The sequence below is a fragment of the Aptenodytes forsteri genome, unplaced genomic scaffold, assembly GCF_000699145.1.
Source record: "Aptenodytes forsteri isolate BGI_AS27 unplaced genomic scaffold, ASM69914v1 Scaffold257, whole genome shotgun sequence".
Lineage (NCBI taxonomy): Eukaryota > Metazoa > Chordata > Aves > Sphenisciformes > Spheniscidae > Aptenodytes > Aptenodytes forsteri.
In genome coordinates, this window is record NW_008795194.1 from 11,512,915 (window position 1) to 11,533,501 (window position 20,587).

Below are 20,587 nucleotides of genomic sequence, written 5' to 3' on the forward strand. Positions count from 1 at the left end.
CCCCCGGCTGAAGGAGAAGCTCTCGGCCCTGGGGGCCGACGCCGGCTCCGACGCCCCCGCTGCTTATCAGGTAAGGACCGAGCTTTCCTCCTCCGGCCCCGCTCCCCCGGGGTGCTCGGCAGACCCCGGGGGGACCCTTCACGTACTGGGAGCCGAGGGGATGGGTTTGTTACCGATGCTGCCCCCCCGCTCCGTTCATATTCCCGCGGATTCACTGTAGCAGCTTTTTACTGCTGGGTGTTAATCTTGGCTATTCTGGTAGTCGCTGTAAATTCGTGCCTAATTAGAAACATTAAAAAAAAAAAAAACCCAGAAAAAAGAATCCGGTGCCATTGAAATTCTCTGAAAAATAAAATCCGTTGCCATTGAAATTCTCTGAAAAATAACATTAATATCCATAATCTGTCACCCCTGCCACTATTAATAACGAAAAATCTTTAACATTTATGAGGAATGGATTGCACGGTTATCTGAAGATGTCTCTCTTTTTGAGTAATCGACTTCTTCAGGGTCTGATATGAAAAGAGCCTTTGACCCGATCTGTTGCCACCTTCTGCCATTATTCAGATAAAATGAAATCTAATGCTGATAGATGGGGAGGTAAACCAGGACTGGTTCTGGGAGAACAATGGTAGCAGATGTGTACCCAGTAATACGGGAGGACTGCGCTCAGATTTCCTGAAATAAATCAGAAACCTCAGGCTTTCTCTTTCAATTTCGAAAGTATTGGGTGGAGAGACACTCTGCATCTTCCTGAAGTTTGTTTTAGATCATGGCACTTATTTCTTGGTGTGTTATTGGTGTGGTAATGCATGTGTTACGGTCATACACCACACTGCTCTGGTCTGCTATCCCAAAATATTTGGAGTGTGACCAGGAAAAAGAATCCAAGAATGTGTAAACATTGTTGCTGTAGTATCCGTGTCTGCTGTGCACCCACAGGGTCTCGCCAGTGGCACTCTTCTGTCAAGTTTTATTTTCCCTTCTTGTTCTGCTTAGGATCAGCCATTGTGGCCTTTCTGTATTCTGGAGCTGAGATAGATTCAGATTGGCAGCTGGGAGTCATACGGGAATAAACTCATATTTCCTCGCAAAGTTTGGATCTGCCTGTACCTCTTATATGTTAAAGATGTAATGTATTAAGTACGTCTCCACAGGCTGGGTCCAGGGAGATTTTAGTACCTCATGATAAATATGAATGTTCTGTAACAATTAGCATCTTCAGGAATGGTTTTCAGTTTAAAAAGAATGTTTACTGCAAAAAAAAATATTTACATCTTTAATGACTTCCAAAGGAAGAGAGAGCGAGAGCAAAAGCTTTTCTAGTGGAAAAAAGGAGCGTCCTCCAGGATAAAGTGTGACCAAAACAGCAGTTTGTCAGATCAGTCAATTATCAGCCAATATTTATTGGCCATAAATATTTTTGTTTGGTTTTAATAGGGAACTTGCTGTTGACTTATTTAAAGCACAGAAGCAATAGGTAGTCTTTTTCTTCCATTAAGCGTGAATACAAGAATCCTTAATTTAAAAAAAAAGCCCTCCAGGTTCCAAAATCACACTTGAAACTGAATTTGTGATAATTAACAGGACAATCTTCCTACTGACAGCTCTAATTAATAGTATCTGTAATTAAAATCGTGCCCTTCCAGGAGGAAAATTGTTTGAATTTCTTGGAGTGACCTTTTTTGCCATTTCTCCTGGGACTATAGTGGTTAAGTTGATATTGATTTTATAATGAGCTCTGGTTTGTTTAATAAGAATCTGTAATCCAGACACTAAATGAAATGTGTGCTTCATTTCTTCTTCCCAGATTTATATATATTTTAAAATCTTCCTAGTTAGATCTGAGAGTGACATTTTGTGTTTAAAAACAACAACAACGCTTCGAGGATGCTGCTCAGTTTTTCAATAGCAAGACTGTATTAATATTCTTTGTTCCTGACCTTTGGGCCCAGTCCTAACCACCTGACTTCTTAAACATTTCCATTGGTTTTTCAGGGGAACTGTAGTCATGAGTGGGAGGAAAAATGTTTTTCCTTAAATACAAAGGTTTCTAAGGGTTTGGCTCTCCTCCCATGGAAATAAATGGGAATTTTGCCATTTGTTTCAATGGCAGCAGTAGGAGGCCCCAGTATAGGCAGACAAAATACTTGGGCAGTTTTGATGCTGCTAAGTAGCGTTTTATCAAAATGAATCACTGAGCCTGGTTCTGTATATAATAAACTATTCACGTGGATTTGAAGGGAAATAGGATTGAGCCCTACTCGCATTGTCAAAATCGCCTTATGTTGAGCTGTGTTAAATGTAATGGGTATCTGGTGTGATGCATGTTTTGGATAACATCAGTTCGGTCTCAGAAAAGCATCAATTATCTTTTTCCTCATCTTCTCTGAAACTCATAGGGGAATAATATAACCCGTATTAATACGGGAGAAGGAAAAAGCAGATAGCTTTGAAAATTGTACCTACTTTGTTCTCTTCTGTTAAATGTTTCCCAAGTATCTACTCAGTTAACTCAGTGTATTTTAAAAATATGCAGTATTTCAGCAGCTGCTGCCACTAGACTTCAAAGCACGATACTCCAATATGTTGCTGCTTACAGCTTAAGTGACAATTCAGATTTATTTTTACTAATTTGAAGGGGGAAAAATTGGTCGGTTTAGAAAGGCCTGGTGGCCCAATGTGATTCAGAGAGAACACTGAAATATCACTTCGATTCACATGCTTCTCAAAATGTCAGTGGTTTATATCTTCACATAAACAAGACTGACCTAAATTTTCAAGATTTAGCAGAAGCATTTTTCATGCTAACCCGGTTCAGCCAGGGGAGTTCATTTGGGGTTTTACTCCTTCCTTACTCACTCTGTGAACTTTGAAGAGTTTTTTCCCACAGCTGCTTTTTTTTTTTTCTTTTTAGTTTGCGCAGCGAAATACCAGCTTAAGAAGGGGAAAACAGACAAACCATATTGTCAGGGAAATAGCAGGTTGGCTGCTAAGTCTCCCCCCGCGCCGGTGGCGTAGCGCCTGTCATGCAACGTCACTCTCCCTTGGGCACTCACCTGCTAGCAGGAGCAGTTCTTGTGTGAGCCCACTTACCTACTAGCACGAGTATTTCTTGTGTAAGTGCGGGTAGAAGTGACCAGTCTTAGGCAGAGCAACCAATACCGTTTAAAAGTTGAAGCAGGCAAATAAAATCTCTGCGGTGCCCTTGATAAGCTGCCAAACAGCCTGATGCCACTTGAAGAGGCAGCGGTGTGAGTCTGGTTCTTCAGGCGTTTGGTAAGGCAAGCAGCTGGCCTTCCAAGTGTTAAAGCAAGGTCTGGGAGACTAAACCCTACTTAAAGACTAAGTAACACTAGGAAGGGTAGATGCACAATTGCAACTTCATTTATCTTCAAATCACTAAACAACAAAATTATAGGCTGGTTTAATTAGACAGTGGCTAAGGAGCTTTTCAAAATTAATGGAAATAGTGTATCTCGGAAAATGTCGCATGTGCATAAAACACGTTTTATACATAAAGGCAGACAATTTTTGCATACCTTTTAAACATGTCTCCTGTCCTTTCAAATCACATGTGTAATGATTAGATAAGTCAGCGTTAGCATTCAGGGATGACTAAAAAGAGGTTCTTACTGCCTCCGCGGTGCCCCTGCGCATGTGCACACCTGCACCCGTGTTTTTAATTGTTGCTCGTGTTACTTTGATCTTCTTTGAAAAGCAAGTTTAGCATTCTGCAAGCCCACTCTCTGGTCCGGGAGATTAGGGCCGAAGCGTTTTAGGAATTTTCAGCAGACACTCTTTGATTTATTTCACAACACTGAGCAGATTTTCTTCATGCCCTTTGAAGCCTTTAGAACATAACCCAGAGAAAAACAGGCATTCAGACATGGGGGGCGGGCTGCAAACAGGGCCACTAAGTGCACATCTAACTTGTCACTGCTCCCATTAGCGAGCAATTTATTAATGTAATGAGTGTATGTTAGTGACTGCTACTATTTAGGGATGGTCTGTTTGATTCAGGGTGATGTATTTGTGAGTCCAGCTGAACCCTGGCTTTTGACCCCCGTGTGGGGAACGCTGGGTTGTGCGAGGTGTTAAATCATCAGCATATTTTATACTTTGCACTGCAGAACTTTCCTATGAGCATAGTCTTCTGCATCACTGATAATGCTCTGCAAAACGTTGCCCATAATGGAATTTAAAGGCAAAAGTTAAAATGCACTAAAGCTGGCTTCAGAAAGCCTGCCTTTTAATATTTCATGTCAGTAACATTCTTTTTAATTTTCCTTCATCTCAGCCAAAAGAACTTCCTTTAAAAAGCGAGGGGGCAAAGACCAAGCTGTTTACAATGAAGTTCCGTCTTAAACTGCCTGAAGTATTCAAGGTTACATGAGCCGTGCACTGTCAGTGCAGCTGGATTACATCATCAGCTGTTTTAAAAACTTGTTCAAATAGCTTGGTTTGGCAGGCGCATAATTGTAAATTATATGTTAAATTCTACATTATTACATGTTTTATATTATATATAAATTATATATTCCTTTGTCAAGTACAGTCTTATTAATTACATGATCCTTCTGGATTCAAAGCCACTAAGAACTCCTCTGTGCTTTTAAAGATTTGATCCTGATGGTGGTTTTTATTAGAGATGTTAAGAACACAGTATTTACAACAATTACAATAAATATTTTGCTGCAAATTTTTTAAAAGGCTCCAACTGAAAGAATGCACTGGAAACATACTCTCTACTAAACCATCATGCCTGTTTTGTGGGTTTAAATACAGATAATTCATTACCTCTAATATGGCTTCATATTTTACACTCTAGACTGACTTTCGTAAGCAAACATGTTACTATAGTGTTAGACCTTAACGTTATAGTAATACTGTATATCAACTCTGTAGAAAATGGGATTTTGTGAAGGAAAATGTTGCTGTTCTTATTTATCAAGTTCTCAGTAATATTCAAATTACCATCGGTATTGGGACCAAAGTAAGCTGGCAAACTGAGGTTAATCAGTACCATGAAGTATTACAACATAGCTATGTAAAACTGCTTCATTTTCAAGGACCCTCACTACACTTAAGCAAAAAAGAGATCACTGAGGATGAGATGTATTCAGTACACGAGTATTCAGTAAACATTCAGTAAGCAATACCTTTAGTAAGGATTTTGGATAGATGAAAATTTTACCTTAAGGCTGAATACTACGAAGGGCTCGCTTGTGTTTTCTTCTGGGAAAACAAAGGACATAATGCATTTTTAATCTTTTCTTTTCCTGTGTCCTTATTAAACGAGAAAAAAAAAAGATCATCTCATGTGACTATGTAAAGCAACAGAACAAACTGTAATTGTTTGTAATAAAACATACACGGGGAGGTATATGTATTAGAAGAGTTGTTCTTGTCCATTTAAGTCTGCTCATTGTGTATTTTGGGAACAATTTCCTCTATCTTTAATTAGAATTTTGTCTTAAAATAAGACAAAGGAACCTGCAAATACTGTGTAATGGTGTTACATAAACCACTCTACTTCAAGGTGAGACAGTTTTCACAATGTACAAAATATATATTTTATACAATAGTCATGCAAATAGTCATGCATAGCAATCATGGGAGAGAGGAAAGAAGTGGGCAGTGTTTTTAGGTGATCAGAAGAGAGCTTACCTTATGTTTAAACACTTCACTGAAGTCAGACAGTGGATAGCCAAAGCAGAATGAGGCAAAACAGGAGGTGTACAAATATGGATTTAACTTTTAATCTGTTTTTTATCTGATTAGTGTTCAGAACAATCCACAATTCCTGTGGTGCAGTGGCCTATGTAATTCCCTAACCTTGCTTCCTGTGGTAGCCATAAAATTGAGTTAAATGGTAGTAATGTTCAAAATAGCATTTCAAAATACTGTATGAATTTATAAATCAGCAGAGATTTATGAAACATGCCTGTTTGATAAATTGGGGTATAAATAAATAGGGGTATGTTATCAATCATACCCCTAGCATTTAAAATCAACTTCAAAATAGTGCTTAATGAGAAATGCCCATTTTAAGTGCTGAAGCTCAGTGGCACAGATTTCAGAGGGCACTTCAGGAAATCTGTATTTGCGCTTGCCTTGTCCATCTGCGAGGAGCAGTGCTTTCCCATCGCCTCCTCCCCTGCTCGGCCCGGTGCTCCACCACGCACGGCCCCAGCAGTGGGGCAGCCCCAGGGGAACTGCGCTGGCTGTGTGAAAGAGGCTTATTGGGCTTGTTACGAATAGCTCTCCTCCAAGCTTTTCCTATTTAAGAAAGTAACTTTTGTAAATTACTCCGTGTTGGAGAAATGGACATGCCTTGACCAGAGAATGTTTTACCTTCGCAGCGCAGGTCCTGGGCTGCTGCAGCAGTGGCAGCGCAGCTACACTTTTGAGTAAAATACGCTTTACGTTAGAGCGGGCAGGTGGAGAGAGAGGGGTTTTGCAGGCATGAAAAGAAAATTAGTATACATGCAACTCCTGGAGTGCTTGGATAAGAAGGTGCCATGTGGGTTTAGATTTGAGTAATATAAACCATCTTTTTCACGTAGTTGGCTGTTTATCTGCGTAGGACTAGTGCAAAGTGGCAGAGAGAAGGTGATGTCGACCCTCTCCCCTTACCCGACTTTGTTTATATTTCCCTGTCTAAAGAATATGGTGTTTGAGCTTGGTGGTTTGTGGAGCAAGGACAAAGGTGCTTCGAGCATCTTGCAGTATAATTTCTGTGAATTTAGGATGTAAGAAAATGCTAAGAAAAAAATAGTAGGAGGGGAAATTAAGTTAGTGACTCATTTTTAATTACTGGGAAATCCAGAGTCCTTACCCAAACAGGCATTTCTTAGAAATGTGCTGGCGGTGCTCTGGACTTCTAGGCTGCATCTCGCCTGGTAAATTAGACCAGTAAATTGTTCAAATGGCCCTGACACCATTTCAGGCCAAGCCACCCAACTTTCTCCCAAACAATTTCTCAGCACAGTTAGCACAGGCCAAGAAAAAGACATATATTCATTCACTGGGCAGTTTTTCTTAATAGTTTGGCTGTGGCCACCCTGTTTTAGAGGGTGAGAATTATTGTTGCTCTACCTGCCCTAACTCCCCGTCCTGGACCGCCGAGGTCTGGGCTCCCGCTCCCGAGCATCCCGCTCCTGCTTCAGAGCCCCTTCCGCCTGTCCCTGCCGTGCCGCGGGCTGTTTGCCAGCTGAGCGTGGGCTGGTTCTGGATAAGTACAATGGATTGTCTCCCTCTGGTAAATTGATTATGTCCCAGTGCCTGTACATTATAAAGAAGCCAAAGATAACCACAGACTTGCCTAATGGGCTGGAGAATATTTGATCTGCAGTCCCAGGCAGTACATCATCTCAAGTGTCCTGATTTCTTTCTGGAATAACTATACTGTCTTCAGTGGCATTTTTTTCTGATGTAATGTAGAGGATAATCAGGCCTGTCTTTCCTACACACTTCTGCCCTTTTTTTCTGTTTTAGGATTTTCCCTTTTCTTTTGAAGCAGCTCTGTTATCATGTTTCAGGTTTGACACATTCTTCTATTGTATATTCTCTGAACGCTCAGCAGCTAACACTGTGATCTGGCTTGCTGAGCCTTTCATACTCCCTCAGAGTGCTGCACTAGAAGAAAAAAATATATTTTTAAAAGTTTTTAACTGGGAAGGTTTTTTATTTGTAGAACAAATCTTGTATCAGGGTCGTGTTCTCTGGAAGAGAGTAGAAGTTAATTTTGTGTACATAAGGAACTGTTGTAGATCATGTTTGTCGGTTCTTGTAGGACCATGTTGCCTGCGAGCAGGAACAGGTTGCAGTTTATTCTCTGAAGTCTGTAGCGTACATACAAAGCATTCTTCTTACTGCTTTCTTCTGGGTACATCTGCTCATCCTGCACATTGGTCTCACACGGTGGGCAGTGAAAGGGAAGAGGAGTGTAGAATGCAGGGTCGCTTCCTTTCTCCTTCTCTACGTGGGCAGGGGAGATGTGCTGTGCTCGGCAGTGTGCTGGCAGAGCAGGTCCGCATCCTGCCCAAAGCCAGCAAGATCTCAGCTTCTGGGATCTCTTGTCCTTTCCGCACTGTGTGTTTGTGCTTAGCCTTAGGAAGGATTTGAAGCTGACCACAGCCACCTAAGGTTTTACGCTGGTAAACCCATACTGACTTGGCTGTTTTGAGGGACAGATGAACAAAAGTAGGTTTCGAATCCTCAGCTTTCCTCTGTCTGTAGCCCTGTTGTGCAGCTCTTGCAGGGATGTTGCAAAGTTGAATATTCTGGATGGACTGTGATGGTTTCGCTCATTTTATTGTGATATAAACTATTAAGAGAAGAAGTTTGGGTAGAGCAGACTGGAGCTCTCCTGGGGTCATGCTGCTCAATTGCTCTGATCTTCCCAAAGGCACACACGAGAGGTGGTGTCTCAAACAGCCTCGGGAGCGTGCGTGACATATGAGGGCAGGGGGACCCATGGATGGCCTGTGTGCAGAACTACAAAGAGCTGGATGTTGAGGATGTGACTTGTGTTGACTGGACAAGAGGCCTCATTTCATTCTTCTCAACAGGGACAAAGCTATAGCTCCAGGGATGAGGACCTCCTATCCAAGATGTTTTCCTTTTCATGTATTTACATGCACAACAGAGATCTAAATGCTTTCTAGCAGTTTAAGAAGCAGTAAAAGAAAATTTGATTGGGTTAATGCACACCAGCAAGGTACAGTAAAGGACCGAGACAGCTCGGCTGATTTCTTTGTACTGTGATTTTTGCTATTGCAGGTTCTAAGCTCTCATAGCACCAGTGTATGTCACTGCAGCGTAAGTCAGCTGGGGCATTCCTGCAGCTCTTCATCTTCCAGTTCAGGTTCTCAGCTTTCAGCATGCAGATCCAGTTTTCATCACTTGTATTCTTACAAAACAACTAAACCAAGACTGAAGAAGGGGACTGTAAAAGAACACTCCTAGAAGTTAAATTCTTCAAAGAACCAAAATTAATTTGGAGGGGGATGGGAGAAAATAGCTTTTGAATTGGAGAAAATCAAATTTAGTGTAGGTGGCTTATCCAAAGCAGAAAATGCATGAGATTTTCTCTAAGCTTTGCTGACCAGTTTCTAGACTTTTTGCCAAAGACAAATGAGTGATGTTTTATTGATATTTGCTTGGGATGACTGCATTCTGAACCAGCACAGATTTTGATCAGGGAAATAGTTTGTTAAATTTTTAATATTTCATACTGATAAAATCCTATTCATTTTTGGTGCAGTTTTTATTTTTCTGTTTTCCTGTCTTGCTAACATAGTTGCAGGCTTCTTGATGATTCCTGCTTTTTCCTTCTACATAGGAGTGCTGCTGCTTTGCAGAACTCTGTTCTGGCAGCATCTCAGAGATCTCAGAAGTGGCTGATCTTGCTCTCCAAAGTGGGAACAGCTCATCATTATCATGATGAAACTCACTTTTGGTATTGAGTTTACAGGCTTACCTTGGCTGATTAAAGCCACCCACTTTCCTCTCATCAAATGTTACCTAACATGGAGATATATGCATTTCATGCAGGTGGGAAGGCTTTTCCTTGGTCGTGCTGTCTGACAACAGCAGAAGTATATGGTTTGAAGTGGGCTGCAGTAGATCCATAACTACCAACCCTACCCATTTTCTAGTACTGCTGGTCTGAACATCCCCCTAATCTTCAAAAATGTATCAGGCAGAATATTCACGTCAGAGAAATATTGATCTTTCCCACTATGAATAGAAGAAAGAGGGAAGGATGAAAAGGAAAAATTCAGTATGCTGCTGCTTCTCTGACAGTGTGGGGAAAAGAAACTTGGATTTGACCTTTTTCCAGCTTCTTAACTGGAGTTCATCCTGGCTTCCTGTGAAAGAAAAATGCCTCATGTGGAGTGAGATGGTGTGATTTGCTGGAAGAGGTTTTGCTGCAGTGGATCACAGTGACAGATGTCAGTGGCTGGCTATCCACCTAAGATCCGAGGAGAAATGTCATGGACCTGAATGTAGTTTTAGGAGCAAGAACAATCTACATATGTAAATTCATGTTATATGGTGAAATTATGTCATACAGCATCTCCCTCTGTACTCTGGGGAAATAATATATACAGTAAAATGGGAATGTGAGCATGTAAATTCCATATACTGTCACCCGCAAGAGTGAAATAAAGAGCTGCAATTCCTAATTAACCTCACTGGAAAGCTCCTGGGTGTGAAGTTAAAACATACAGAAGGGTTGCCTAGCAAGCTGTTCCAAATTTCAGCTTCTTTTTGAAGGTCTGGGTCAACCCAATGGCTCTCCAGGCATTGCTGACTAATAATTTTGTTTGCTTGTTTGAGGGCTTTAGAAGTTAATTAAGTATAAATCAATGCTTGAGGCTTCTGTGAGTGCTGGTCACTCCATCGCCGAAGGAACGCTGCAGAAATAGAAGAAGTGAGGAAAAGGTGACAAGAATGATTAAGGGCATGGAAAACTCATATGAAGAGAGATTGAAAAGACAGATTATTTCTTCCAAAACAGTAACAAGTGGCAGCGTAGAAAAGGAAAAAAGTATGTAAAATGAGGAACTGAAGAAAGAGTGAAACTCTTATTCTGTCTTCTGTCTAGCACCAGGGCAAAGACATTCAGTTATATTAAACACATAAAATAAAAGACTAATAGAGGAAAAGCTATCTGCATAATACAACTGCAACACGCAACACTATTTCTGCAGAAAGTTGTTGATGCACAAGTTGTAAGCAGGAATCTCAAAAACCAAAGAAGCACGTGAGAAAAAATATTCTAGGTAATAAAATAGCTGATGATGTTTTGGAAGATGTCTGTAACTTCATGCCCCAGGTCTTAAAATAATCCAAAGTTCAGATGTGACCGTTTTAGGAGTGTGCCTGCCTTGTATGTGTTCTCCGGCAGCGTTCCCGTGGTGGTCCTTGCAGACAAACTGGTGCCTGCTGGAGAGGTCTGGGGTGGCATTAACAACCCCTGTGCCTGCGCGAGTTGGCAAAGGGGAACCCAGGAGCTTCAGCGATGGCCAAGGAAGTTATTTTCTTTGAAAGCAAACACACACATTAACTCCTTGCTGCTGCTGCAGGGTATTTATTGTAAGCGGTGCCATGGCAGGTCAAGGATGGCAGGGAGGTCTGCAGCTCTCCTCCAGGCGGGCAGTGCCTGTGATGCGGCTGAGAGCACAGTTGTACGGAGAGGCAGGGGAGAGCCCAAGAGAAACGTGCATTTTTGCTGTTGTTGCTGTTTTCTCCAAAATGTGAAGTCTCCCTGTATCTCTGACCATCAGTACTGAGTATAAAAACCCTCTCAGTTTTTCCAGTCTCTCCTGTAACTATAAAGTGAATGTCTAGAAATATTGGCCAACTTTTTTAATCCTTGAAGACTTTTGTGTGTGTGTCTGTTCTCAGAGGCATGATGGAACTCATACATACTGTTTTTCTCCATAGTTTAGGAGAGTTTCTCTGCATTACCAAGTTTTTTGCTCATAATAACCTGCTCTGACTTATTAGCAGCTTTGTGCTTTATAGATCCTTTTCTTTTTACACTGTGTCCTCGTTCACAAAATTTGCATTTGTTCTTCCTAGCAGAATTAAAAGAGTGATTTCATTTTTATTTTCAGTGGGGAATGGGTGGAAAGCAATGACTTTAGTTTTTAAATCAGGAGAGGGTAATGACTGGCAATTTCAACTGTCATGATAGATGACGTTATGAAAAAAAATTTGTCGCCGATGGCCATCCTTGATAAATACTTCCTTATCCCAGCATCACTTCTTACGTGTTTAGCCACCTTCTAGGAAGAAAAAGTATTTGAGGTTTTTAGAAGGTTTTAGGACTTCTTTTTGTATTTCTCTGACTGTTTTTAGTACCTCTGTTACCATGAATACAGTTACACAGACTTCAGGAGAAGCAATAATAATCTTTGCAATGGAGTAAAGTAACATTTTTAGACATAAACTTGTGGCTATATGTTTGTTTCTTTCCGAGGTAGAAGTGCATGCTGAGTCCTGCTGGTGAGCTGGGAATTCTTATTTCTAGCAGAAATGATCTCCCATTTTTAGTCCTGCAGGGCAATAAAATAGTGGACTACACAGCCTTAATGTATATCTTTCCTGAGAAACTACAGCTGGCTTGGGACTGCATTTTTTGCCTGCTTTGGGCCCCAGGCAACTATAAACGCTGGGAGTGGAAAAGGAAACATTTGTGGCAGTTATCTTTTAGAGCGCAGGCATCTGCTGGAAGCTGGTCGGGCTTTGGGTGGGTTAGACAAAGTCAAAATACATGATGAATTTGCACATGGTTCTGCGTGGCCTTTCAGGTTAATTCAATCATTACTATGGTTTATTTGTAACCCATACTGTGCTGTATGGCTCTCGCTGTGCTAGCGGTGAATTTACTGTGCAAATCCATATTAAGAAGCAGCTGTGCCCTCATGAGCCTGTATTTGAGTTAGTTAAGATGAACAAAATCTGGAAAAGGTGAAGTTTGTTTTACTCGTTATCTTTCTCTGTCTAGTTACACCTTAAGAAATCTTTCCTCTCCCAGCTTCATACTTACCATATACTTGTAAAACGCTACATGCAACCACAGCTGAAATGTGGGAAATGCAATTTAGAAACCAGCATTGGTTGAAACAACCAAAAAAATATATTCCTTTTTTTTCTTTTTTCTTTTTTTTTTTTTTTGTGGCAGGGAGTATCATTTTAAATATGGCCAATTCTCTAGATGTAATACTTTTTTTCTTTTTTTTTTTTTTTTTGTGGCAGGTAGGTCAATCTCATATCGCGCTGCTTCCAGAATTACAGTTGTCTGAATTGCAAGACCAGTAATGCTCAGACACTGTCAGGGACACCCTGAGAAAAACCTGGGTGCTTTTACACGAGTAGATCTCAGGCAACTTCAGGTCTAGGGTTTGCAGATCTTTCCTATTAGAAATAGTCCCTGGTTTCCTTGGAGGCATCCAGGTAGTCTCTTTAAATCCTGAGAGAAACCACCATGATGTCATTATGACCATGATGTCATTATGCAGGGAAAATACCAGTTCAAATCAGTTTAAAGAAACATGAACTTTCTTCGTATGTCTTCTATCTGTAAACTCCAGCATACTGCAGTCATGTTAAGTCAGGCATCTGTTTCATAAAACTCTTCCCTCTTTTAGAAATCAAAGATATAACCTGTCGTATTCACTTACACAGTCCCAGTTAGAGTGGTCTCTTGTGTCTTTGTATAGGAAAAAAATCCCCAGTAGAGTAACCTAAACATGGTCTTCAAATTTCACTGATCCTCTGGAAAGCAGTATTATCCCCAAAGATGCCTGTGCTTTCCTGGCATGGATAGCAGGGAAAACACACTACTGTTATTTCAGGGAAATATCATTAGACCTATGCTGTCACGTCTTCCTTGGCAACACAAAAGACCTCTCCCTCCTCCAGGAGCTTCTGGGCTGTTTAGATGTCTACCTCATTGATGAGAGGTTACTGAAAGAATTAAAGTAAAAATATTTCCTTAAAGCTGTATTGCATAGTCAGTGTCTTCGGTTCTGTGCAAGCCAAGAATTTTCATGTCTACTGGACTTCTGGAGATGTGTACAAGACTCTGATGGCTTTTTGTTTGTTTGATTTAGTAGGATAAGACTGTGCAAATGCTTGAATTTAAAGAGAGGGAATAAAACAAATAAATACAAATAAAGGAAGAGTAATTTTCCATGTAAGATAGCCATGTTTTCTTTGCCTTTCCCCTCCTGCATGGCCTCTGCTTTCTTTGTGTACATGAAGAAAGGGGAATCGTAATTACGTGAGTCACCACCAGGAAACATTCAGAATGCTAAAATAATTGACATTTTTAATTTCACAGAGCATAATCAAAATTGGGGTTTTATTAGGAAAATGAGTCTCAAGCCTGTGTTTGACTGCAATGCTCTCAAAGAGAAACAGCAGCCCTGCCTTTTAGGTCATTTAAAAACCAAACAAAGCAAAACCCTACACTGAGACTCAGAGTTATATCCAGATAGACAGAGGGTGGTGCAGTACGAGAGGGCAGAGAGCAAACTGAACTGGACAGGCTAAGGCTGTATTGACAATCAAATAAATACATTTTACGTTCTTTTTTTTTTTTTTTCCCCCTCCCAAGATATATCACATACAAGTCTAGATAAATATGAATTGTACAGAGTATGGATATGTAATGATAAGTTTGATGCTGTGTCTTTCAAAATATTACTCTCAAACATTGTTCCAATATCTCCCTTTGTTCCTCCTCTGAAGGCACACTGATCTCAGCAGTTGCCTTTTCTGGCCAGGATAGAAAATATATGTACAAATAGTCCACATATGTAAACAGCTCTTTTACTCCTGGACAAAAAGTATGTTAAAATGAAACTACAGCTTGCAAGTATGTTTCAATAACTCAAAAATAAATGGTAATAAAGCTGTAATTATCCCCAGAGCTATAAACACAGTAAATAAGTTAAAGTTAAATTTATAACACCTGCAAGCATATTAAGCATGCAAAGGCAAAACAAAGGCAGCCAAATGACTTTAGCTTCACCCTGTAGTAACACTAAGCAAATTTAGTTAGAGAATAATGATGTTTGTCGTCCTAGATTCATTTGTTTAAAAAAATGAGCTTACCTTATTTTTCCATTTTTTAAATCTCACTGTGTTATGACTGCATGCATAGGAGAACAGTTAAACCCATGCTGTACGTGCAGACCTCAGCTCATCCTGTGAATAATGCCTCCTTAATTTAAAGGAAAGTGAGGCTACTATTTAATGAAGTGTATTAAAGCTGAGAAGAAAAGCATTTTTAAAGATCTTATTCTTCCATACCTAGCATATAAAAGGTTACATACATTCTTAGTTTTCATTATATATTTTATTATAAAGTATAGCCTTGAATCCTTTAGAAATAATAGTTAGCATTTTTAATTTAAAATTTCTACAAAACAATTTTGTTTCACATGTAAAATGAATACACTGCTGTTGTGATCATGCCTGCTTAAGCAGATTTGTTTCTGATAGAATATTAGGCAGATCAGGTTGAAAGGGCTTGGTGTACGCTCAGCTATCACTTTTAATAAACAGTAATTTCTTTGTCTAATGTCTCTGCATTTTCTTAATAATTTTACCATGGAAGGGTTTATTCTCTCTTGTATTTTGTTAATTCTGAAAATAATTGTGCCACACTTGTTTCTGGACTAGCTCAGGTGATTTCCATTTGAATTTGTTAAGCTAAAGATTTTTAAAAGCGTGGAAACGTTAGGCCTATTCCCTGGACTTTATTTTTGGAATTACGTAAATTTGGGGATCAGTTACAAAAATAGATCACTTTCATTAAGATATAGTAATGAAATTGTATTTCTTTTTCTAAATAAACTGGAAAGTTGGAATTTCCCTCAGGTCTGAGGCTCCTATTAAGCAGATCTGAGGTGAATGTGACTGGGGAAGAAGAGCAGTATTTTAGATATGAAGCTATTTTCATTTACTTTGGGCTGAACAACTTCATTTATAATGCCCCTGGAACCAGCTAGATGAGAATGATTCACGTGCAGTGGTCGGTGGCTGGACTCGGACTACCTGAAGATATTGCATAGTGCATTCGCACTAAGTAGTAATTTTAATAAACAGCAACATCCTCTCTGGAGGCAGCTTTGAGGTGGAGTGGCTCATCTTTAAGAGTCATGAGTGGAAAGCCAAGGTGCGCGTTGGCCATCTCTTAACCGGGATGCTCAGGTCAGGTCTCCTGCTTGTAACGTGCCACCCTGAGGTTTTCAAATTCTATTTTTGCAAATAAAACAAGGGAAAAGATTCAATATTGACCATTCAAGCCTCAGTTCCAGCTGGTGTTAGTTCCATGCTTGCCTATACTCTTAGTCCTTACTAGGGCGTATACATAGATTTCTCTCCAAAACCAAACGTTTTAGTAAACTCTGTGGTCTTAATGGATTTTCCAGATACCTACTGTATTAGTTGAACTTGATGGAAGATAAAAATTTCTCCAAATTATTGTTTGCTGTCTTTCCCTTCTGTTACGCCAATGGCTGCTGTGCATCATGAAGCCAAGTGGCAGCAAATGCTGCTGCCGTCACTGGCTGGGGACGTCCGGAAGGGGTGGCCTAACGCTTCTGGTGGTAAGCAGGTTGCATCTCTAAACCAGAACTGGGCAGTAACCGTGGGGTTCATTTCTGAACAGACTTGATGCCTCCTTGGTTGAGAGGAGAGTTTCTTACTCATCTCTTCAAGTTCAGAGACCCATCTAACAAAACATAGTGGTAATGCTGGCTCTCCATCCATGTGGGTTGTTGTCCATTAGGCGCAAGAAGTCTCTTAATGCCCTTCTTTAAATGTGGATAAAATAAATTTATGCCACAGTGTGGTTCATTCACAAGTGGACTGTATGGATTTGAAAATCCATTTGTTGTACCTGGGGAAATAATTGTTGCTTCGTGCTTCTCCCTGTCTCTCTGAGGACAACCAAGTATTAGGAACACTTTAAAACCTCATTGGAAGAGGTCCAGGGGTTTTCTGAGAACACTGTTTATGGTTTGTTTAAGGTTATCAATTATGTCTCAAATAAAAAGCTCTCTACAGATGATCATTGTGCTGTACTTTGAACTCATTTACAGAATATTTATCTTGGTTATGGCACTTTTTGTCACACAGCGATATTACTTTTCCATTATATACTGCATATGACCACCACATAAGTTTGATAATAAATGTTGGGAAATAAAAAACAGAGTAAGTGCCTCAGTATGATAGCAATTCCCATGTGATGGGAAATAATGTCATAAACTTCAAATTACCTTTTAAATAAATGTTTACGTCCAACCCATCCATTAGATCGTAGCCCGAAGGGTCAGGAGGATCATTTCTTCATATTTCACTGTATGCATTATGATTGCTTTTTTAGGTGTAAATGATGTTTTTAAATGAAGAATGGCACTCGAACTGTACACAAACAACGGCTAGACATTACTGAGTCGCAGTATGGCAGAAATAGCCTCAGCCACTCGACTAAATATAGAAGTGCAGCAGTAAATTGAATTCATTCTTAGAGAATATTTTTAATGGTGTACGTGCTGAAATGATACAGAAATACAGCTCGTGTCATTCTCACAGTTTGCAGCTTTGACATTTTAGTCAAGTTTAAATTCTAATTGTGGTTCGGTAGATGGCTGATTTGCTAAATGCTTATGAGAGTAAAGATTTTGGAGAGCGGAGAAGAGCATACCTGAGTGTGCAGAGTAGAGTACAGGTAACAGATATCATATTAATGAGGGTCTTAACCATCTAGGGCTTTGTGTGCTTGTGAAGTGACGCCACCTCTGTAAGTGCCCAGGAATGGTGTTTACCTGAGAGCACCCAGTGTGAAACACCCCACACGTTGAGACCCCGCTATGCCCAATGCCTTTCATAGGACGGGGACATTGCTGACCATCTCAAGGATGAAGCAAGTCCAAATCCCACATTTAGACATTTCCCTGCTCTGAGCTGGACCTCCCTAGTCCATATGTCCTGGAGGAACCCATTTGGCTCCCAAAACGCCCCATGCATCAAAGCTTTTATACGTGGTGGTGTTAACTCTGTTATCCCTGCAGTGCTAGGCTAAAAACCCAGCCAGGAGTTGAAATGGTTTGGCTAACAGAGAGGTGGCTTTGAAAGAAGGAGAAGCTGTAGGTGTTCTGAGACGGCTGATGTGCACGTGGGGATGGGGCAGGTTCCTCAGCCTGGGCTGGGCTGGCTGGGAGTGGGGGAAGGAAGAGCTGTCAAGGGCCATTAGACCAATCTGGAAATAAATTCAAACAAAAAACTTCTGTTTACAGGCAGGGGAAAACCCATTGTCTTGGAGATTTAAAACACCAATCAAGAAATTCAGTGGTGTTTTCGCTACAACTATGATTTGACCTTCCTGTTTACATTAAACATTTTTTATAGCGGTGTGCAGTGACGTGGTTGCTTTGTTTAAGGTATTTGACAGTTACAGCAGTTCTGGGAATAATTGTTTTGGTTCTATATATGTCAGGAAAGAAATATGTTAATATTTGAGATCAGGTTACTTTTTTTTTTTAAACTCATTTATATTTGTTTTTGTGTTTCTCAACTTTACCTTCTTTCATGAGAACCTTGAACATGTTAAACTTAGTTTTAAAAGAACATTTTTTTGTAACATATTAAATACTTTATGTCCAAAACATTCTTTTTAGTTGGAGGTTAATCTACTCCAGAACCAGTTGGCTGTAATATAGCTTGTTTGTCATTATCATGTGCGTAAAAATGGTATATTAATTTGTTAGAGTTCACTTGATCCCAGTTCTTTTTTGTTAGCAGAGGTCTATAATCCTTTCCACAGCAACCACTTGTAAAAGCAGAAGATTATGACTTGAGGCAGGATATGAGCAGCAGGAACAGATCAACTTAAAAACAAAGATCCTGTTTGAGTACAAATGCTATTGTTAGCACAGAGTTGGGGTGAGTCAAGTGGCAGGATGTCTATTAGAATATAATAAATTCGTATCTACGCCACATGGCATGCTAGCCAGAAGACACATCCTTTTAGCAGTTATGTGATAGACTACATATTTTTATACCTTTACTTATTATACTTTTGCCTAGTCCAGTAAACCATTCCCTCTGAGAATGGCTGATATCTAAACATCTGAACAGCTTTTTGGTTTTCTGTAGATTTATTTTTCTGTCTAAAAAGTTTCCACACTGTTACACTTTTCCCAAAATCTGCTAAAAGCAGGGATTTGAAATTACACTACGTCAAGGTCATTCTGAGGTTAGTAATAGCCATTTTGGACTATTACTATCTTTTCTTATGACGTGTGTGATCCTTCAGAGAAATGAAGGAGATTTTTTTTTCTTTGTCCCTGTATTTAAAAAAAGGAAATACAATAACATTATTCCCTTTATTAAAAAGTCTTGTTTTTAATACTGATAGTTTAACTGACCTATCTAACACTAATATATGTGACTCAATTTCAAAATCTTTTTGAAGTTTAATTTTTTTTCCTAATATTTTTCCTGTTAAGGTCAGTAGGAAGTAACGAAGGTACCAAATGACAGAAAACATTCTAGTCAAGTGTGGAAAAAACCTTACTTTTTGTAAAAATCAAAAAAATTCTTACATGGCATGGATGAAATTAATAAATATACAAAATGCATGGATGGAGTCAGGTAGAAGTTTCACTTGGGACAGTCTGTACAGTTATTCTAACAACTGACACCACATACAAGGAGTAATCTGTGCTTCCCAAACTTCTGTTGACTGTATTTTTGTAATAGACAACAAAAGATATCCTGTTTATATATGATACGAATTTTGTCTCGGTGTATCTTAATTTGTACGTGCATATATATATATAAAATGTATTACATGCCATAAAATAGTAAAATTCCACATAAGCATCTCTAATGGCAAGTCAAACAGAAGCTTTGGTAGAAGAAAATGTTTGGAGGGGTCTCTAATCGTTGCCATGTGGTGGCAAGAGGAGACTCAATATAATGGTTTTTGTGGGTTTGTTTGAATGCTTGCTACTGCATGGATTAGGATCCCTCTTCAGTGTCCTAAAGTTTGCAAGGTTAAAAAGAAAAAAACAATATAGTCTTAAAGTTATCTTTCTAACTCCTGTCTGAAAAGGAGATTTTATTGCCCTTGATATATGGAGGTTTTCAGATCATCCTACTGATGGCACTTGGGCTGCAACTATATTATCAATGAATAAGAAAACAGAAGCCATGGCATTTCAACAGTATGAATTCTTCAGACTGTATTATTTTGTTAGCCTGAGGCAAGAGACTGTGCTCTTAGTACTCGTCTGTGCAGAATGAGTAATCTGAGACAAATGTGTAACCACACCGCGTGTGCAATATGTCCAGATACTATGGACTAGCTGGTCTTGCTGTGCGCCACAGGCAGCCAAGTATCTCTCATGGACAATAGACATATGTTAAAAAATGATAATTTTATTATACTGTCTGGGATTTCACCCCACACAGCTGATTCTAAAAGCATTATAACAATGACGGTGTTAACTGTGGGTCTGTTTATCCCATTAGAGTCAGAATTTTGTACTGTAAGGAGTTGGTTTTACCAGCAGGATTTTCTGTTACCTAACCAGAATTCTGTATTTTTGCGTGAATTCTATGCAGGGCAGCAACTGAAAATACGTATTCCCAGTGCGATCTATTTCGGTGTTTTAACAGGGCTTGCATTAGCGTGTGTGATAGCTTGAATTTTCTTTCTTCGCCAAAGCTGCTTAAACAATACAATGACAGATTTCTGCTTTTATTCTTCGTTAACGTCATTCTTCATCCTCTCTGCCCCACATCAGGGAGGAAGTGTTGTGAGTTTGCTATTTTAATGAAGAGAAATGAGGCATCTATCAACCAGGATTTATACTGGAGAGCACATCAATTCAGTTGCCTTGAGCTTGCTGAGTTTGCGTATCCAGGGCCAAGCAGCGCTCTCAATTACTCCCGTGCAACCCCATTAACTTCAGGAGGCTGTGCAATTCAAAAGTGGCTTCGCAGAACGCGGGGCGATATTAGGGGGGAAAAAGGCTATCTGTTA

The 20,587-nt window shown here is 39.8% G+C and overlaps 1 protein-coding gene across 1 annotated transcript in view; it reads left to right on the top strand.

Annotated features, from left to right (window-relative positions):
• The window catches only part of PTPRN2 (protein tyrosine phosphatase, receptor type N2), a gene marked incomplete at its 3' end in the record, with an annotated part of 561,766 nt that overhangs the window by 499,816 nt on the left and 41,363 nt on the right, over positions 1–20,587 (top strand). Inside the window, exon 18 of the mRNA XM_009278699.1 lies at positions 14–70. Coding sequence (XP_009276974.1) covers positions 14–70 — 57 coding nt within the window. The remainder of the gene's footprint in view (positions 1–13; positions 71–20,587) is intronic.